Source organism: Temnothorax nylanderi, unplaced genomic scaffold (genome assembly GCF_030848795.1).
Source record: "Temnothorax nylanderi isolate EJ_2023f unplaced genomic scaffold, tnyl_v1.0 TNYL_tig0007_pilon, whole genome shotgun sequence".
In the NCBI taxonomy this organism is placed as follows: Eukaryota; Metazoa; Arthropoda; class Insecta; order Hymenoptera; family Formicidae; genus Temnothorax; species Temnothorax nylanderi.
In genome coordinates this window covers 966,859-988,447 of record NW_027249069.1, presented here as the reverse complement: position 1 = coordinate 988,447, position 21,589 = coordinate 966,859, and the positions used below count along the sequence as shown (strand labels likewise).

The following is a 21,589-nucleotide window of genomic DNA, read 5'->3' as shown; positions in this document are numbered from 1 at the left end:
TCGACTTTTTTAATTGCTTGCTAATATGCTTGGAAAACGATAGAATTTCAAGATAGAAGGTAAAAAGAGTTTAAAGTCGCAATTATAATACGTTAAAAGCAACAAGAATCTATTAAGCGTGAGGATCAATAACATTTTTAAATGCAAAGCTTTCAGTTGGTTATTAATCGCATGCAAACCACGATGAAATGTACAGCCATTCATTTACGCCGCCTGTATTGAATATAAAGAGCAGAAAAATTATGTTTACATGGGAAATCCGCCACGGATCATTTTCCATCCACGGGCGAGCTACACCCGCTTCGTTTCGTTTTCGCTTCAGACCTTCCATCTCTTTATCCTGAAATCCAGTGAGATATACTACCGGTGTATTAATCAGGAACGCGCAGGGCAACCTGCTTTATGAGTCTTGAAGTATCGCGAGGAGCAGAGAGAGAGGGAGGAGGCGTAGGGCGAAGACATCAATGTCAATAATAATTCATTGATTACTTAATTCATAGTTGCCATGACGACCGTCTCTCGCTTTTCCCTCGCCTCCAAGCTACTCTGTTTTTCTCGCTTCGACGAAGAAGAGTACATACTCCTTAAACTCGTCTCACACGGAGCCGATTGTTTCCTTGAGTGGTCCGGATAATTGACTAATTAAATCACACACTTCCTGACTAACGTTATCACGATTTTCATACTTTGTGATTAGTAAAGTGATCGCGATCACTCGAATTTGATTATCGTTCTCGGCATATTTTCAGGAATAACACGGATTCCGTTGTGAGCGTCGCATTAGCCTTGCTTACGGGTTCGCAAGCAGGCAAGGAGAAACACGAAATGAATATTCAGAAGTTATTAGTCTGTAGTGAAATGTGACGGGGCTCACCCTTCTCGAAAACCACCCTGGCCTCCGCCACCGTCGCCCATTCCTCCTCCTATCCTCTACCCCTTCGTTCCGCCCCTCAGACCGCTATAGATTTTGCGATACATCCTGCGGAAATACTCGCGAGCGAGCGAGCAAGACACCCCCGATCTGCTAGGTAACGGCCGAAGAAGGGGTTGAAGCCTCGATGAAACGGCGGGGATGAAATCGTGAAAGATGAGGAGGTTGCGGGAGGTGGATGCGAATAGACCGGGACCGGCGGGGCGTGAGGGTGATGGGCGAAAGGGGCTTTATGCATAAGCTAAGAAGCACCATTGACGGGTACCGACGAGGGTGTGTGTCTGTGTATATACTTCGACTGTAGCAACGTACTTGATAAACAAGACTTTGGTAACACCAACGTGACGTAACCCCAGCACGTATCCGGAAGTCACCGAGTATAATCACACGCGTGGGGTAAAAGTGCGCCCTGATTAAAGTCAATCGGAAGTATTTTGGCGAATAATTATCTGATAATACGTTCGACGAAACTTGCAATTATCATTCAAGCGAAATAGTGATTTATGAGAGATTTACAGAATCGATTGTTATTGATATTTGTTCTTATGATATTTCGCGAATCTGTAAATATGTAAAAACGTTTCTCTATAAATACAAAATATTTAATTTGTAATCATAAAACTTAATTACGTATTAATGTTTGATTAATTAAATAATTTATGAAATCGAGAGAAATAGTTGACGCCGATAGAGAAGGACTTGGCTACTTTAATCTTATCCCCTCGAGTTGTCTTGCAATCGGCGAGGAAACAAATGTCGAGAAACAGACGCCGGTTTACGTTAGTCGCTCCATCTCCTCACGAAGTACCGCGGGCGCAGTCCGCAATGGAAATACGATCCACGAAACATATAATACCAATGTGTCTCGGCAGTATTTGTCGAGGAAGCGCGCACACGGACGGATAGAGATCTCCGACAATCGTGTAAACGCCTTTACGAACGGCACCGCCTTGAAACGCGCGTGTCGTGTCGCAGGCGATATTCAAATGGCATCAATTTCTGGGAAATTGCTCCCTATATCTGCCCGCAACCTGGATGCAGGCCCTCCCTCTCGCGAGCAGGGGGAGCAGACCGTATTGGCAGATAGCTACAGCATCGTTTTACAACCCCTTATCTGGATAAGTTACGGGCATCCTATTCGGCGATTCCCGTCCGAAGTTACGTTGTCGAGGGTGTCATCGATTTCCATGGAAATCCCTGGTGCGTGTAACTCCTGCACTGCGCCAGATTGTCTTATCGCGTGAGACAACTCTAACTCTGGAAGCAAAAAACATACCAGCCGATCGTCACCGAACGCGATGCCATCTCCGATTGCTTACCAAAGTTGAACATACTATTGGACACAGTTTTTATTTGCATCTTAACAGAGCACGCTCTCTCTCTCTTTGCGTCTATCTAACATTATCAGAGCTTTTATTCGTAATGCGATTAGTTATTATTTAAATTGTTTACGATTGCAAATTGCATTGCACGTTTTTTTCGATAATGAATCAATTCATCTTCATGCTCGAATTTCGCGCAACGTAATATCCAACGAGTCGAAGAGTCAGTCAGTCAAGCTGCGGTAACAATCTTGAAGGAGCTCGTTCCTTCTTTCGCCTTTTGCCGCAGAAGAAACACCCGCAGGGCTCGGCAACTTTTTTTCATCAGCATTTTACGGTTATACCGGCGCATTAATAATGCACATGCTTAATATAAAGAGAGGCTCGCGAGTCTCCGTCTAATAAACTGGAAGAATGCTTTATAACCGTTCGCGGTTTTGGGCCGTGAGGGGCGAGCGACGGCGAGGTGGCGAAGGGTGCGCTGGAAAGGCAAACTAAAGGGGGTGGCTTTCTTCTTTATGCTCGCCAAACGGCCAATCTCTCCTCCGCGCGTCGAAGGAAAGTGGCCTAACTTTCCGGCGTTACGAAGAGACAACGAACTCGTCGCACGATATATCCTCTGGAAGCGTGACTCGTTAAAGGATCTCCGCCATTCTTTCGTCAATCCCCGTATATATATGTACTCCTCTCGCTCCACCATAAAAAATTTATTTTGTCAAAAAGTCAGCGCTAGTCGATGCAAAGATTGAACGGAACCATGTTGATTTTACAAGTTTTGCGATCTAAACTTTGATTAATTTGTATTAATCAAAGCATCAGCATGAATAATAATAATCGAATAAAGGCATTTATCTATTATCTACGGCGGATATGTCATTTATGATAAAAAGCTAGTTGAGTGATATCCGTGTGGCGCGAACGTAAATCATCTTTAGCGTAAGAATTTTCATATCCATCTTATCCTTGAGTGCCAAATGAATTTTTCGTTCTTCCAGGGCTGATTTCCGAGTTGCGAGCGAGAGGAGGCGCTCCAGATAGCGAAGGTGAGACTTTTTGAAAAATATGAGTTTAATAAAGAAGGTAGTATGATGTATGACCCGGCGCGGCGTCGAGGAAGGGAACTTGCCAGGATCAACCAGCTTCGATACACAGATATTGTATACGTAATATAACTAGATGAAGGAAATGGGCGTGATGTACTGGATGTCAAAATGTCTCGCGAGAGGTTCGACGTTGCTTTCACGTTGCCAACAAAATTGCGGGAAACTTCCCGTTAAACTGAAGAGGGGTGGAGGAATACTCGTTATCGGATTTCGTCGCTCATAGACGGTCGATCACCCTCTTCTTACCACGATTCGTCAAAAGGATAGGAAAAAGATTCGTCACAAGGATATTATTTGTGGGAAAAAAAATTTATGTAAATTCAATCCTACGTCTGCGATAAATAATTTACAATGCAGGATGTTTTCGTTTTAATAAGCCGTCCGTTTGTAAATTCTTTAGTCGGTTTTTTAAATGAAAAAATAACGTCAGGGAATTATCATTTTTTGCAAGTTCTCAAGCTTTCCATAAGTCAATTCTTAATATAAAAGTCTGTTAAAATAACGAAATTTGCTTGAAAATTATTAAAACATTTATTAATACACTTTTATCAATCTACAGAAGTCAAATGTTCAACCTTTTACTGCCTATCTCATGGTATTTGGAAACGTTTTTATCACCCTGCATTTTTTCTCCTCGACGCATAATATTGCGTGGAGATATTGAATATTTCATCGCGAAGATCCGTATTTTTCTCCGGGTGATTGTCATTCGAATAGGTCCAAGAGCGACAGGCGCGTCCGGACAGCGCGGCGCAGGGAACAGCAAAATCAATTATTCATCCGAATTGGCCGGGAAAAAGTCCTAATTATCCGGAGCAAATACAACCTTAATACGCAGAAGTATACCATCGCCTCCTCCTTCGCCTCAATCTCTCTCTCTTTCTATCCGCAAACTCCCGGCCACGACCGCGCAGTCACTCTTCGGCACAACCTTCTCCTTCTTACCGTGAATAACCATTTGTATTTCCAATTAGCTTTGCTAATAAGAAGACGGAGGCATTGCCGTAGTTTAAAAAAAATGTATAACCTCATCCAGCCACTGGGGAAATAAAGAAAAGCGCCGTCCCGGTATGACAATACCGACGGGTCGGGCGGGGTTATATCGGGCGAACTACAATTAAAAATCCTCGCTTCACCCTCGCTTAACCCTGGCTCCTCCTTATGTCGTATTAACGACCGGGACCGTGCAAGGATCGCTACGGGGATATCGTACCAAACAGCGAGAATATTTTTTTCCCCCAATTATATGCTTGACCCCTTCGCATTTTCTTTTTTACCCACGCGCTCTCTTTTTTATTCTGACGTCGCGACATCTTTTTTAGCATCGTGTCGATTTACTCTGTTCGGCGCGGCGGCAATTTTCTCTGTCTGTAAAGCGAATAAAATGGGTTATAAAAATATATCTGAGAGGAGAAATATTCATTTTCCTGACCATGTAGCTGAGGTGGTCAACCCAGTTATAAATGGAGAATCGATACATAAATCCTGGCACCTGCACTTCCAGCTCTTGTTTTAACTATATTGAGTAATTAACACATCATAACATTTAATATTATTCTATTATATTTTATGCAGGATAATTATTTAATCTTACTTTATCTGTATATGTTGAGAGTGCAAATGTCGTAAAAGAAATGTATATGGAATATTTAAGGTATTTTTTATTTTAATAAAAAGTCAATAAGTTTGTTGTCGCAATAAGTATTTTATAGTCTTGTATTAGCAAGATTTCTATGCACATTAAATATTGTTGATAAAACACAATTATTAATGTCAAAGACATATCACCGAGATTCTAAAATATTATACGTGCTTGATCATAAATACCTATGTCCGTACAAAAGAATTTACAATACTGAAGAACGTAGCCTCCGTAATAATCCATTTCTGCGAATACGAAACTATACCTATGTTTGCAAACTCGAATTCTCATTTCCGCGACTCCGCCAGGGCTTTTGTTGTCGTGTCGCTCATCAAAGTCGTACCGAGGTCATCGAGCGACAACCAATTCGGAGTTAGCGATAAATCTTGTCAGTCGCGATCGGTATTTCGTATAGAATGTATCGTGCTGCGAAGATTATACGATTCAGTGAAATAATGTGTCAAAAGTGTTAAAGCACTTTTAATCGTAATAACGAGAAGCTGTGTTCTGAACCCTGGGCATCTTTACTTATTCTGGATGTAAGTATAAGTTTATCTTATAAAACCATTACATTTTTTCAGATTTAAAATAAAAGTTTATCGAATTTTTTTTATTTTTTATTAAGTGTATGTAAAATTAGATACTGTTAATATAAATATTTACTTTCCATTAAAATAAAATGTTAGATTAATATCAATTCTGTGTATTTTATAATTTTATATAAATTGAAATCTAATATTCTCTAATATTCTCTAATTTATTGAAAATGAATATTCAATATAAAATTAATCTTATAATTATTTGCCATTTTTACAGTATAAATATGAGAATTAAAACAGTTCCAAGACACAGAACGCTCCAAAACAGTATTAAGATTGCGACTGCATCAAGAAGCTCTTCAGAAGAGAGTGATGCGGATATTGGAAAAGATTATGATTCTATAGAGGCAATGGATGGTCAAGATTCATGCCAGGTAGTTAATTATGTGATATTTTCTATTTTATTATACATTATAGAATTAATTTTTATTTAAGATTATTAGAATTTTTCAATAATTATCAGAAAAGTGTAGCTGCGCGATTAGATTACTTAAGAAATTTTGTATATGTAAAATTTGTAAATGTATTTTTGAACAATATTTAATTTCTCAATTTTTCCGGTATTAAGACGAATCTTATTTAACAGGCATATTCATCACCATCAAAGATTCTTATTCCACTTATGACGTTTACTAGTCCGGACAAGGAGATGACTTTATCTTCATCCACCAGCACATCACCGTCGTTGATTAACGACGACAACAATAACGAGGTCATGGATCTGTCAACAAAAGGTACTTCCAATCGTGTTGACGACATCGCGACAAGTACCTCCGCCGAGCCAGAGGACAAACTGAAAGATTCCTTCCTCTACAAGATCATGACCGATCCAAACTTTCTGAAGAATATACAGAGAAACAAACAGCCGAAGAAATTCGTCTGTCTCTATTGCAAGGAGGAATTCGCGACGTGTGAGGAATTGACAAGTCATATGGATGTAAAAAAGAACGAAAGCAACCAGATCGTCTGCTGCGCCTGCAAAAAGACATTCGCCGAGAAGAGGTATCTCAAGTACCATCAGAGATGTCACTCCGACAGGATCAAGTTCACCTGTGACATTTGTACCAAGAAGTATACGAGGCTGGACAACCTGACGAGGCATAACGTCCTGCACGTGAACCCCGACAAGTTCTGCTGCACGATGTGCAACAAGACGTTCACGCGCAAGGATCTGCTCAACAAGCACCGCAAGAGCCATGAGAAATGTAATCTTTACTGCGTGAAATGCGGCAAGTATTTCAAGAGTATTCTCACACTAGAAAATCACCAAAAAATGCATCGCGAGCCATCGAACGCTTCGGCGAATATAGTTGTTTATAAGACTGAGAGTTCAGTTTCCACTACTGAGAATCTAATCTGCAAAACTGAGAATTTGGTTTCCGCCGAGAATAAAGTTTGTGAAACTCATGATTCAACTTTGGGTGAGAGTTTAGTTTGCACGACCGATGATGTAACTCGTAAAACTTAGAATTTACTTTCCGATATCTGTTAAACAAATATATGTATATGTGTATACATACATATATGTGGTTACACATGTATGTATCTATATATGTATATAAATACATATATAGATACATACATGTCTAGTCTGATTTCAGTTTCTTATACTTTCTGGTAATCAAAGTAAGAATTTTTAAGGCCAGTATTACCGAGTAAAGTACGACGTATTAAAAAGACATAGTCTTGTTAAACATTAGTTTGCAACACGAGCTTTTGTATAATTATTGTGAACTTATTAAGTGATAATTCTTTATTGCATAATTTATAGATTTGCAAATTTATAGATTTATATATAGATATTTGTAATTTTCTTGATCTATCGCGAAAAATTATCTATGAAGTTAAATGGATAATTTTCAAAATTGTATTATGATTAATATGTATAAATATTATACATATACTAATGTACCGATTTAATTTGTTATTTATGTTGTATTATCATTATCATGGTATCTAATATTTCTTGAAATCATTATCCACAACTTACAATTAGTTACTTAACTATATTACATAACGTTACTGTTACCACTAATGTTCAATAATCTTATTCATGTCAACTTTTTTGTATGTTATAATTATGACAAGAATATTAAATCTTTTTCTACATAAAAATATATTCGAACTTATACCGAAAGAAAAGTTATCATTTCTGTAATATTTTACCTTAATTTAATTGACAATTCAAAAATACTATTCCTGTTTTTCTCATATGCTCAGAATATGGAGTACCTACTGGGAAATAAGCTGAATACGATGTGTCTCGCGTATAATCGCATTCAGCTTATATCCAATCATGAGAATTAGAAGGCTCACTTTCTTCAGAAACTCTCGCCACTCTTTTCGTCCCTTTTGGCTTTGCACGTTCATACATTTTTTCTTCATAGCTCTCTTCGCTGTTAACTCTCTTTCTCACTTGCAATTTAATGCAATTAAGTCGAGCGTTAAAATATCGTTCTTAATTCGCCGGCGGCACCCTTTGTTTTAAACGTGGTTTTAGCGCGAACGACTCACGTTGGGGCCTCCCGTTCTCTCTCTTTCTCTCTGTCTGTTCATTCTTGTTCTCTCTCTCTCTCGATCCATCTTTCTCTCTCATTTTCTGTTTTTTCTTCTCTCTCTTACTAGACGAAGCATACAATTCGTTTTTCCGTAAGAAATATACACATGCGTGTCATCGTCGCATTTTCATGAACAGTGCATGACTTTGATGCTCTATTACCACAAACTCTGACCGTTTTTTACGAAATTTTAATTATTTCTTTTTTTTAGAATACTTTATCAATTCTTTGCAGCGACAGAGAAAAGTTTTAGGACCTAATAATATTTAAAATTTGGATTTGAACGAGATAAGAAATCGAAATTCTTTGCTGATAAATGATAACGTACGTTTTTTACATATTTGATACGAAATTCATTTTCTTTAAGTACGAAACGTTTGGATTCTGGATAGAGAAAGAAAATTTATTAAAACACAGTAAGAAAGATGGCGTGAATTTTTTGTCTATAAACATTACACAGTTTTTTAAAATACAATTTTCTCCATTTTTTTTTATTTAAACATCAAGCAATTAGTTATCTATATTTAACTTAAATTCTCCTCTACCAATTCTGATCTACTTTTCACTCTGTGCGCTGCTAGCTACACTCGTTTCGTATTCTCTTTGTTCCTGGCATCCTGAAGAACTTTGAAAAGGTTTTTTCGCTTGCGACATTGAAAGAAAGCTCGACGAAGCACTCAAAGATAGAGCAATAGGAGAGTCCGCCAATTTTCAATGCGTCTCTCTTTCTCTCTCTCCTTCCTTCTGTCATCCTGGAATTCTCCTGTGTCCCTTTGATCCACTTACTCGTCCAACGCGTATCGCGTATGCGGACTCGACCAAAAATGTAACAAAGTTTTCAGGAACGTCCTGGCAGAGAGGCTAGTACAGATTCTGCGGTCTCTTTGGCGAGCGTCGAACCCGGTTCTTGCTAGATGAACGATGTCCTCTTTTCGCCGTCCTCCGGTTACCTTCCCTCTACTCTGTGATACATTTGAACGTTACCCAGATACTCAAAATGATTTTGCGTGATGTGTGAGTGACCATACAGATAGTAGAAAAACTGTTCAGTAGATTTGCTCGATCTTTTTCGAAAATATTACATAAATTTTAATCATTGCAGATACAGTATGAACAAATTTAAAAATAATTTTATTTATAGCAAATATATTACGCTTTTTTTCTTTGATTTTGATATTTATCTATTTTTAGCCCCAAATAAAGTATGTATTAAATTTTTTTGATATATTTTAGATGTGTTTTCTCTTGCCTTAAAATTGCAATAAATGCTTTTAATCGATATGAAATCTCTTAATAGAGGATTAATCTTTAAATATAGAAGTCAAACACATTTTCTTGATAGACATTTTAAGATTGTTTATCTCCTCACGTTGTTGTTTAATCTCTCCTTGTGCCGAAATTTAAAGCATTATACCGTAGAAGAATCTCTTTGATGTCGCGCTTTACATGCAATATTTACATGCTATCGAGGGAAGACTTTAAACTTCTTAAAGATATTTTGAAGGCCCGGGAGTACTTTCAGCGAGCTTGCTGCATTAAGAATTCAGGGGAGGGGCACAGTGGCATTTATTCATTCAGGCATTAATGAAAAGACTGTATGGCTGATGCTTTGTGTACAGAAATCGACGCAAAAGACGAGACGCTGCACGCGACTTTTGTATTTATTGATGGCTTTTCAATCATAAAAATTTTAATAAAGTAGAATTTTTTGTTTTACTATTATTAACCATTCTTTCAATATTTTTAAAGAATTTTTAGATTTGTTTGAGATTACATTTTGAAATATCTGTTTTCGTATGTTAAAATCATAAATATATCATTAAATTTTCAAGTCTGTAATTGCATTCAATCGATTTGATTAATCGTTGTTATAACGTATATCACCCGATCTAACATTAATGACGTGTTAAAATATTTTGTACATACGGTGTGCACCTAGCCGGAAGACAGGTGGAACGACAAGAAGTGGAAAATGGGTAAAAACGCGTAAGGGTAGAGATTTCCCCGCAATTTTAAAAACAGCTAAGCATTCCACGTGTTTGTTTGAACGTGCACAATGCCATTAGAAGTGCCTTTTAGCCCCTCTATCGTCCTCGCTATCGTCGCCGTCGCCGTCGCCGTTGTCGACATCGTCTACGTTGTCGTCTCTCGCGACCGACCCTTCTCCAACCCCCTCGGGTCGAAAAATCTGCTCGCAACGAAACACAAGGCGTTCTATGTACGCAGCACTGAGTTTTTCACGGTTTTCGTCTGGCACTTCGACGCTCGTTTTCCCAGACCGCACGCGTGTGCGCACACGTGTTATGCACGCGCGCCGCTGCTGCTGCTCTCTCCTCAGTTAGGGTCACAACGTTTGTTTTCCTACTTACTTTGCATCGCCGAATGGAAAGCGAAATATCTGGGAGATCAAGTCGCTAACGAACAAGAAGGCCACGGTATCCTTACGACTTTGTCGGTGAGTCAATTCTGATCAGGTATTTCAATCGAGATACATTGCGCTCTCAAATCTTGATCTTAAAAGAACATCTTAAAAACATTATAACGACTAAAAATTATTAATCACTCTCTTTCAATAGATATTATAATACGGATTAGTTTTACTCTTTAATATTAATTTAATAAAAAAAAATAAATTAGATATTTTACTGCCATTCTACTACAACCTTTAGGCTCGAATTTCTTTGTTGTTTATTTTACTCGCGTCGGCATATCGTGACGCGCTTTAGTTTCGCTCGTTTACATTAATATTACATAATGTCGTGTCAAAGGGCGTATCCTTCCTCATTCTCGCCGTTACCCTTTACGCGTACCCCTTTGCACTTCGATGAGGCTTTTTCGAGCGGCCAAGCAACATACGGCTGCCTCGTGAATAATTAGCGGACGAGATGTTAACCGATGGATTTGGAAATTTCTCCAAATTGCTTAAAAAATATCTACATTCCGTTCGTACGGTAATTTCCCACGAGTGTTGCCGTATGATAATTAAAAAATAGTGTACTCGTCCGTAAAATTAATTCTTTGCGTTTTTAGCGAATTCAAATTACGTTGTTCTGTATGAAACGGTTCCCTTTTTTTCAAAAGCATCTAGTGTATTTTGTTTCAACCATGTTATGTCTAAAGCCGGGAACACAATACGAAGGTACAGACAATAGGAACAGGGAATAAGAACAGAATGCATTGATACACGGCTTCCGATTGGTTGAAAATCGATATTCTGTTGCTATTCCCTATTCCTATTACCTGTACCTTCGTATTATGTTCTAGCCTAACACATACGTATTATAACTATCGACTAAAATTCCTTCTATTTTTTTTTTGCAAATCGTTAAATTGTATCATTTATCGATACAGAATTTCCAACGTATTTGTCTCACAATCAGACAGTTAGATTGATTCCGGCTGACTTAACCGCAAAACATCACCAAGGGGGTACAGAATCTCTCGTGGAGAAAGTAAAAAAAAAAAGAAATCGCCTCGCTTAGGCAAACGCGGCCAATAATCGCTGATAATTTATTAAGGCAAAAAACGCTGGCGATCCGCCCTACCGGGCTTCTTGCGTTATTTAAGAAAATAAATATTTGATATCTCAAACAAAGACTCGGCTATTCCTCTCCTTGCCGAAGAGCCGAAACGGAGGAGCGGAAGGAAGATAAGGGTGAGGCCGCGAGAAGGAAGGACCAAGGATCGCAGCTAAAAAGTGCCGAGGGAGAGGGTCGGTAAGTCTCTCGCCTGCTTAAAGGCGCCGGCGGGGGTGGCGACTCATTGGCCGTGAAATATGGGGTAAAATGTTCGATAATTGATTACACAGATTTTTTATGCCGCAAGAAGCCTTAATTCTCGCCGCTACCCCTCGGAAATAATTCCGCGCCGGGAAACCTGAGCGACGAGGCCGGAATATCGAGTCCCTTGCCGCCTCCCCCTTACAAGGGAAGACAATCTCGTGTCGGCCCTTACAACCGGTTCGGAGATTAATCGAAATCGCGATTGCGCTTTTCACGAGCGACAAGAATAAACGGCGTATCGGTGAGGCAATGTCTGCTTTATCGAATGAATGTCTCCGCGATAATCCCTCGTCTTTTCATGAGAATCATTTTGGTCTCTGCCAAATATAAACGTGATAATGTTTATGGATAATGAGTTTTCTTCTAAGCGATTATTTTCTATCTTTTCTAATTAACTTGCCTTCTTTTTTAACGATTATTTACATATATTTGTCGGTTAATTCTTTTTCCGTAATCAATGTTGCAAACAATTTACTTTTACAACGTAATTATTTTTACGATAAATGAAATCACAGTGAAATGATATTTCTGTCACTTGCGATACGTTTATACGCAGATGTATTCCGCAACTTATACATGAGCTAAAAAACACAGCACATATTACGCGACTTTTTCGCACGTAAACAATTAACTAAATCAACATCAAAGAATTGAATCGAATCATTCCTCGTCAATGGGCGACGATATTGCAGACCGGTTGATCCGAGACTGATATGTGAGAGCCAATATAGAAACAATGCCTCCTATTACACGAAGGGTGCGCGGCATATTTTCTGTGCGAAGAAACACGGGTTCTAATATTAATTTTTATCGAGACCAAAGCCGAGGGGGCACAATAGGGGAAGCTCTCGCGGTGCGCGCACCAGAAACGCGTATATTGATTAAAGTGTGGACCGACGGCCGAGGAACGCTTTGTCTCGCCGTGAAAAATCATTGCCACGCTAATTCAAAAACATCGAAGCTGGCGAGAGATGCCGTTAAAGTGAAAGAGAAGGATGACGAGGAACAGAAGGAGAGAGACAACTTGGATACCTCCTCCCTCTCCCTGTATGACCGTTCGATGGAAAAGTATTGCGTCCCCGATACCGATAGCCTCTCGACTGCTTTGTTATTATACTAATTAAATTGCTCGCTCTCACCCCCCCCCTCTTTCTCTCTTTCTGCGATATTCTTTCCTTCTCCATGGACCACATCGCCCCGCATCAGTCGTTTGAACTTTTTCTCCTCGCCGCCGATTCCGTGGGGTTTCGCCATCGATATCTCACAAAACATTCAAATTAATTGGTGCGGAGAGAGTTATTTGTTCTCAGAGGATCGATTGATATATTTTGTATCCGGGCATTTAGCTTAATGTATTTACGTATTATGTTTATTATAATTATAAGTATTATTTATTTACCTATTTATTCTACAACAATATAAGTATTTTACATATATTATTATTTATTATTAATGTAATTTTTTAATTCAAGAAGATAAATGATTATACATTTTTCATTTTAGTAATTTTATTCTTATCGCTTATTTACGCATTTTTCATATAAAAAGATGCGCTTACCGCTCCTAAACATATAAAAATGTTCTTTCAGTCATATGGAATATATAATTGCTTCATCGTGCGTATTATTAACAAGCACGCTTTTCCCGAATGTTTCCCGAATCTGGTTTCCAGAGAAGAATTAAATTAGCATAAGAGCCCTTGGATACGGCAGAGGATGGATAATTCAATGATACCGCAGTGTTACATTTCAAACATTCGTTTTAATTATGATACGAAGCGTACGGTAAGAATTTATGTTTTTCGTAATTACATGCGTAGCGGTCTTTTACACTGCGTTTCTCGCGCAACAAATCATATCATCTGCCGCTGGTCTCTTCTTCGTATGAATTTTACGTAACTCGGAAATCGCGGACACAGAATACGCGTCATTCCCGCAACAGCTCCCGTTTTTGTGAATTCTGACGTTTCAGGATACATAGTCTTCTTTTATAAAGAGGAATGAGGCAGACACGGTGAATGGATTCTTTATCCACAGAAGAACTATTATTACATACATTTTTATAAATTTTATACTATGCCGTTTTAGTCGATTCATTTTATAATATCTATAACGTATCCTTTTCCCATGCCCGTGTTGCAGCACCGCTCTTCAAATCATAAAAAGAAGAGGGAGAAAAAATGTAATTTGCCGTTTTTCGAATTGTTATTTTTATTGGCGATGCAGACGTGTTTGTTACAGAGGTACTGCACACGTCCAGTCGCGTCTTGCTCTATAAATGAGCGACCAGACAGTTTTTGACCTCTCTCATTATTTCGTCTAAAATTAATTCTACTCGAAAAACCTCGAGCATACGGTTCCGCACCACTGAACAACATGTTTATTTCGACCGTCTGCGTCGATTAATGACGGGGCGTATGAATGGCGTAGGCGATATTGAAAGAACGGAGGTCTCTCGCTACGAAGACTTCCGTGCAATCTTTCAATCGTTGTTGCGGCCAGCATTTACACGGATGTAGACACGCGCGCGCGCCCGGGATATCTCGCGAAAGGAACGCGACGAAAATTGATTCGATCATCGTCGCCGAGGCGGACGAACGCGCGATAGGTCGCTCTATAAATAGTGACACCGATGATGGAAGGCTTTAAATGAGATGATATGGCCTCTGATCGACCCAATCAATGCCTCCACTAAATCATCGTCTAAACTGACGGTCGCAACACCGCCGGCTAATATACACACGCCATGGAACGCTGGTGGGCGACCGGAAGAAACCACTCATCCAGCGATTGCCGATGTATAGCGTCTTTATGAGGCCACGTTACGATGAGTGCTCGTCTATGCGAACTCGTCGTCGCGTATTGTTAGATATAGACGCTTTGCTTTTCGATCTTGCAGGAATAACTTTGACTGCACGTTTCTTTATAGATGCGGTACATTGCTATTATTATTAACTTGTGACAAAAATTACTTTTGACCAATAAAAATATTAGATATTTTAGGATAAATCTAGCACAACAAGTAGAAAACAGATTATTTCATTGATTTATTTTTTCTATTAACTTGAGCATTCAAATCTTATTGTTTAAAAAGATATAACTGATCAGCAAATGATTTAATTAATAAAAATATTTATTTCATAAAACAAAATTGAAACAAAATTCAAATTCCCCTTTTTTTCTCATGGTTCTTTTTGTTTATTTAAATGTAATATATAACTGGATAAACGAAAGAAAATAATATTCGTGATTAATATTGCATAATTTCTCATAGCCATTCTTTTGATTAAATTAATAATTAATAAAGTTTTCGATGAAAATATACACACACACATACATACACTTTGCCCGTGTAGCGTAGCTTGTTAAATCCAGGAAGTACATCATTTTAAAAGGTTCTGGTTATAATTCGATGCGGAATGCAGTGTGTTGATATAAAACGAAAAGTGCGTCGCATGAGTGCATCGTCACGCATAGCGTCCGCTGTGACAGATTTCGATTGAAAAAGAAAGAAAAAAAGGAGATGATAATTAGTGCCGTGGTTCACCTGTCGACATTGATGTGTGGCTACGAAACATTCGTTCAACTGCGCTCGAATGTTCACGTATGGGAGAAATTGGAGAGAAGAGAAATACGGGAATTTTGTTTGTCGTAACACCGGCATCATGACGATACACCAAGTTAATTAAATTTGATCTCGATAATTACCCGAAAAATGGAATCTTTAACCGTAGCCAACAATCCCGTACATATGCGTATCCATCGAAATGTTAATGCATTTCAATTAACTTCTAAAAACATAGTGTTTTATGATAATACAAGTTTTACTTAATTATAATTGCATAATTGCATAGAAATAATTTATAATTACTTTGAGGTACATCGTTTGATTATATATGAGAGAAGGAATATATTTCTTGCATGATTCTATTAAAGAAGCAAATGATTGCTGAAAAAATATAAAAAATAATAAAAGTTATAGAAAGATGTCTAAATATTAAGTGAAAAGATAAATTCTTTGTGATACAAATAACGTTAGGAAAACATTTATGAGATCAATATATTATTAACGTTTCAAGTACTGACTATAACTTAGAATCATACATATATACGTATATAAAATTACGAAAACGTATAAACGTCACACAAATGACCAAGTGTGGCAATCTCACGATTGATCGGTGATCGTATAAGGCAGCCAGGCGAATCTTAATGCACGCGATTGGCCGTTCGCGTCTTAATGGTTGGTGCCGAGCAATCGGGTATCGACTTTTCCATTAGCCACAAAAGTTGTGGTCACCGTAACGACGAAATTGGCTATACCGAAAGGACATCGCGCCGGTGATGTTGGTGTCGGAGGAAATGCTCGGATAGCGAGGGGTGACGAAGGGGGTGACACGCGGAGATGGGTGGCGTGGTGGGATGGAGGGGAGAAGGGGGGATGACATTAATTCTCATAACATTTTACGAGGCGGTATCTGACCTGTGTCAAGTCCTTCCGACGCCCAGGAGTACGGTTTAGGAGTCATAACTCCCAATCACCCTAAGACATGCAGTCGCGAGCAATTCAGCCGGCACCAAGGTGGTGGCTGTTCTCTCTTGAATAGCGCGAGCTTACCGAAGGCATGTGGCTGTCTGTCTCTTTCACTTCCTCTTTTCTCACTTCACGCGGCGGCTATCTTGGCATATCACTGTCTTATTAAATCTTGTAGACCTTCAGTAATGAATTGTCCTTCTGAATTCCTAGCTACAAATTTCGCTGAAAAATTTCAGCGTCAAATGCTGTCGAGAATTCCGTCCGTGGATTAATGTGTGGAAAAAAAGATGTAGTGAATAATATATCACATTAACTTCAAATTTTCCCGATTATAGTTAACTTATCTTTAAACAATTCTATACTTTTAGCATCAGTAAAGAAATCTTATTATTACTAATTCTAAACTGAAGAAAGATTGCGGTCATTTGATTTGTACAATCGTCGGCGGTAATTAATACATTTTCCAAATGTATTAATATATTAATGTTTCAGTACTCTCAAAATATGTAATGATATGAATTTTTTAATATTAATTGATGCACGATTTCCAACTCGAAAATCAATGAAATATAGCGCACTAACGTCTCGCGCCACAAATGCGACACGAAAGAGCTGCAGAGTTTGGTAGAACGTGCCTCGTTAAGAGAAACGGAGAACATAGGGGATGCAGTAAGGGAGGCCCGGAGGTGTACATCGTCGTTAAACCGTACCGGGAATATCGCCGTTCAATTTCGCTCCCCGCGCTTTAAAAAGAAAAAAAAAGGTAAAAAACCGTTCCTGCCGCTCGTCGTATCGGCCGACCGGAGTTCTTTTTGATCTCGCTAAAGAATTCATTAAGTTTTGCGGGCGCGGTTAGGTATTAATGCGCGGGGGTGGGAAATGCGCGCGGCGCGTTTTATGCTCGCCCGAGCGCGAGTCAGGCCGGAGAGAAGAGGCAGGTGGAGGCGGTGGATCTCTCTTTTCTCTGCCTCCCTTTGTCTGCCCTTCCATTGCTGCTGGCGTCGTTTCTTATACCTTTCCGTGATGCTTGACTATCGATGGCTCTTTAATATTCGCGCGTGAAAGGCTTGCTATTTCCTCGGTCGTTTCTCAATGATAAACTTGAAAAAAGAAGAAAAAGAGAGAGGAAGATTCGTCTCAGTTACTCACTAAATCTGACGATTAATATGTTTTATAGGGCGTATATTTGCGCGATATAGATATAAATATTACGATTTCTACATGAGTGATACATCTGCAGGGGTATAGAGGCTTTTGAACATTAATTCTGAGACTTAACGCAAGCTCCCAGGGATGTACAATATCCCGTGTTTCTACAAAACGTGATGTACTGAATTTTTCTTCACCTAACACGTTGATAGAGGGGATCAGAATGGAGGTGGCCTGGAAAATACTAGCTGGACGATAGAGATCGGCTAGAAGGCGGGTGAGGCTGAGGTCACCCCGTGCTGGTGGAGTGCATTTGGCCATCAAATAACATCGGCAGTGCCTATAACCGGCTTACGTCCCGACATAAAGTTGGCTTGGCCGTTCTCTTCCTTCCACGGTCTATCCTGGCCGCGCTGCCATCTCGAACCACTAACTCGTGATCAAGCCGCCTAACCATCGTCGAACTACCGCCGTATCAGGAGTTGCTACTCTTGGGAGGCTTAAGCCCGCGATATCAGTTGATTGGGTCTAGCAAGTATCGCCGGAAAGAAAATTCCTTCCTGGATATTCTCTAAGAGAGAAGCTCTGCGATTTTATAAATTTTCATTTTTTATAAAAAGAAGAGAGAAAGAGAAAGAGAAATGAAAAATAAAACAATAATTTGATTTAAATAATATCGCCCTTCTTATGTCAAAACCATGAATGTGTAGATTTTCACTTTTTGAGTAAAGAAGTGGGATGAATGCTTTTTTTTGTTCCTAACTGAATGCCAAAACGATGAATGTGTACGTAATATAGCAACGATGATTATACTGTAAGCTTGATTCATGATGAATATAGGTTATCTGATTACATTTTACATTTAGTTGTTAATTTCCCAAATTTATCGAATCGCACATTCATGGTATGGACATAAGGAGGACGATGTGTATTCTCAAAAGTATGTTATTTTTAAAACAATTAAACACTTCAAGAATAATTTAATTAGAGTATGAAATATATATTATTATACAATTTGAATATTTTAAAATATGTTGTTCATATTTTTCCGAAAATATCCGAATAAAAAGCTTCTATTGAAAACAGCACAAAAGTTATTACGTACTCTAATATTTTTTACGTGAAACGTGCAAAAAGGTGTTTCGATAATGCGGATATGACTGCTGTTACAATGGGAGTACCCTCGTTTAATACGCCAGTTCAGGACACCCGCTACCGACACTATCCTCCGGCACTTTCGGTTTCCCCGATATTTCCAATTAAACTTTCTGCGCTCTATACCGGGCGATACTCTTTCCCGGATTAGCGAAAATACGCTACGTTTGCGGCGACCTTACTGATACCCGGAGGTGGTCGCACATTTAAGGAGGGGACCAATAACTTGCCAATATCGGCATTACTGGCGCACTGAGCGCAATATAAACGTTTATGACCCAATGTGCGTCTGTTCAATCCCCCCCGACTGAGCTACCCCCTTCCGATCCGTCGCTTTCCTACCAGCGGCTCTCAAATGTGTGCCATCTCTGTACGTTGTCTTTAAATATTATTTTACAAATAAATCTACTTGAATCTGGATTGATCTTCAATTATATAGATAAAAGTATATTATGATAGAAAACAGACACAAGCACAAACAATATTTAAATTTATGAAAATGTTTATATTATACATAGAAAAAGCCTTGCTTCAAGAGATACGTTGATAAGCTTCATTTAAATATGTAAATTAATCGTAAGATTAAACGTGATTTTATCCAGTCGTGATTTTTTCATGAGATTATTTTGGTGGAAGAAAATGAGAACGACTGGTCGGGAGGTATCTATAAGACATGAAATGGAAGAAGGGTGGGTATTGGTAGCCAACACGAATTCCGTCCTTCTCTCTCGAATGTTGTCGTGGTTGGTCGTTGTCAATGTGCGTCACAGGACATATCCACGTCGGTTACTTGTTGTTCTTCCACGATGTGCGAGCACATCGTCTGTGTGAGTGCGTGTCCTGGACACTTAATGTTTCTCTATCTATAGCGGTCAGGTCGGGACAGCCGGGGATATTGTTATATACGACATTGTGGAGGACCCCGAGCAAGAAAAGACGAGGAGTGGAGCTACGAGAGATATCGCCCGCCACCAATTACCACCGACCAAGAGTTATTGAAAAGATCTCCCCACGGGAGAAACCCCGTAGAATCGCGGCTTGGCCAGGCTAATGAACACTGATTACAGTTTGGCGGATGCCCGTCGATGATTTGTGGACAGATCGTGGACCGCAGGTTGGCAGAGGCCATTTCACGCTACTGGCGACAATTTTTCTCGGCTCTCGATTCGCGCAACACTTAATATATATTAAGGGAAAATGCGACCGCGAGAAGCATCAATTCTGTTTTCTCTATGCGTATTCTTCCGAAGATCTAGAAATATATATAGACGCGACTCACAGTAACGGATTGTAAACCAGCGTCAATAGTTTACGATAAGCTCAAGTATAAAAAATTTTAGACTTTTCAATTTCATAAAATAGTAGAGAATAGTTCATTGTTAATTAATTATTCGTTGATCGTGGAAAAGACGATAAATAATGGGAGAAGAATTTATTTTCTCACCTCTTCGGCATGCGCCATTCGCCTCCTTCTCCTTCTCCTTCTCCTCCAACTACATCCGGTAAACGACATAATTCGCTAACACCTCTAACTCCTGATATAACAGAGTATTAGTTCTGATGCTGTCACCCCTCCTTCCCGTTCTCCCACGTCTCGCGTAAAACCGTTCGACGGATACGCTTGTAGCGCGTATATAGAGTCCCTCTTTACCAATTTTCCTCCCCGAAGCTTCATCGTCTTTGATCAGCTCCAGCGACGCCCCTATAAGCCTTCGTGCAGCTGCCTGCGTCTAACTCGACGTTCCGTGCATTGAAATTCGTTGTTATACAAACACCGTCAAAAGTTAGAACCAACTGCCTGTACCGCGAGATTAATTAAACAATTATTTATAAGCAATTGTGAGAAGACATTCAATGAGTTACGTTCCCTTAGCAGGCACTATAATGCAAAGTGTAAAATTTATATAAGTAGAATTTTAATTTATTTCCATTAAATATAAATTAGAAGAAATATTTTAATTATACAAAATTGTATGTCAAAAAATAGATCCGTCTATAATAATCAATAGTGCATAATAGATGCGAGAACCATTCTTAATTAACATAAGGATTAACTTGGAAATTTCGCGATTGGCGAAAGCTTACGCCAATGAAGCGGGCATTAATTATTCCCTTTAGATTACGCCCGACACGATCCGTAAGATCTCCCATACCCGTCCCGTTGCGTCGCCATCAATTTCGTCCCTTTCTCCGTGCAATAACTGCGTTCCTCTTTTCTCTCTCTCTCTCTCTCTCTCTCTCTCTCTCTCTCTCTCTCTCTCTCTCTCTCTCTCTCTCTCTCTCTCTCTCTCTCTCTCTCTCTCTCGCTCTCTCTCTTTCTCGCTCTCTCCCTCGTTTCTCCAGGAAGCGTCAGAAAATCTGCCTCGTCTCATCGATGGTAATGCCTCCTTTTACGATCATCATATTTATAAATGTAACCTCTTCCCCCCTCGCGTTCTATCTCCATGGCCGATGAAAGGATCTCGTTAATTGGGAATACTGATGCCGGTACGAAGGCGAACTATACCGAATCGATCCCACCCCTCTGTCATATACCATCGCACCCCGCGCGCTCATCTATCCGCCCACCCATGAGATCACGACGGCGGATAAGACCCGTGGGATGCCGTCAAAGGGAGCTTATATTTATGAGACTTTCGGCAAACAAATGGATAAATCTAATATCTTCGAGGCGAAACGGCCGAAGCCGCTTGAGAAACCGATGTCTGGAGACGTGAATTCAACCATCTTCTCTTGTATGAAGCTTGTGATGGATTTTTCGGCTCCTAGTCGCGAGGAAATGAAGTATCATATATGAGCTTTGACAGGATTT

At 39.4% G+C, this 21,589-nt stretch overlaps 2 protein-coding genes across 3 annotated transcripts in view; both read left to right on the top strand.

Annotated features, from left to right (window-relative positions):
* The window catches only part of LOC139780307 (uncharacterized), a 258,523-nt gene that overhangs the window by 207,896 nt on the left and 29,038 nt on the right, over window positions 1-21,589 (top strand). Inside the window, exon 7 of one of the 2 annotated variants that reach the window (XM_071718941.1) lies at window positions 3,249-3,296. In XM_071718941.1, the coding sequence (XP_071575042.1) occupies window positions 3,249-3,291 (43 nt within the window). In that variant the 3' untranslated portion in view covers window positions 3,292-3,296. Of the gene's footprint in view, window positions 1-3,248; window positions 4,755-21,589 lie in introns of those variants that run through there. The other variant, XM_071718935.1, reaches the window with a different exon arrangement.
* On the top strand, window positions 5,403-7,420 carry LOC139780139 (uncharacterized). Its single transcript, XM_071718647.1, has 3 exons — window positions 5,403-5,537; window positions 5,815-5,971; window positions 6,184-7,420. The coding sequence occupies exons 2-3, from the start codon at window positions 5,822-5,824 to the stop codon at window positions 7,063-7,065; spliced, it is 1,032 nt and encodes a 343-aa protein (XP_071574748.1). The 5' UTR covers window positions 5,403-5,537; window positions 5,815-5,821; the 3' UTR covers window positions 7,066-7,420.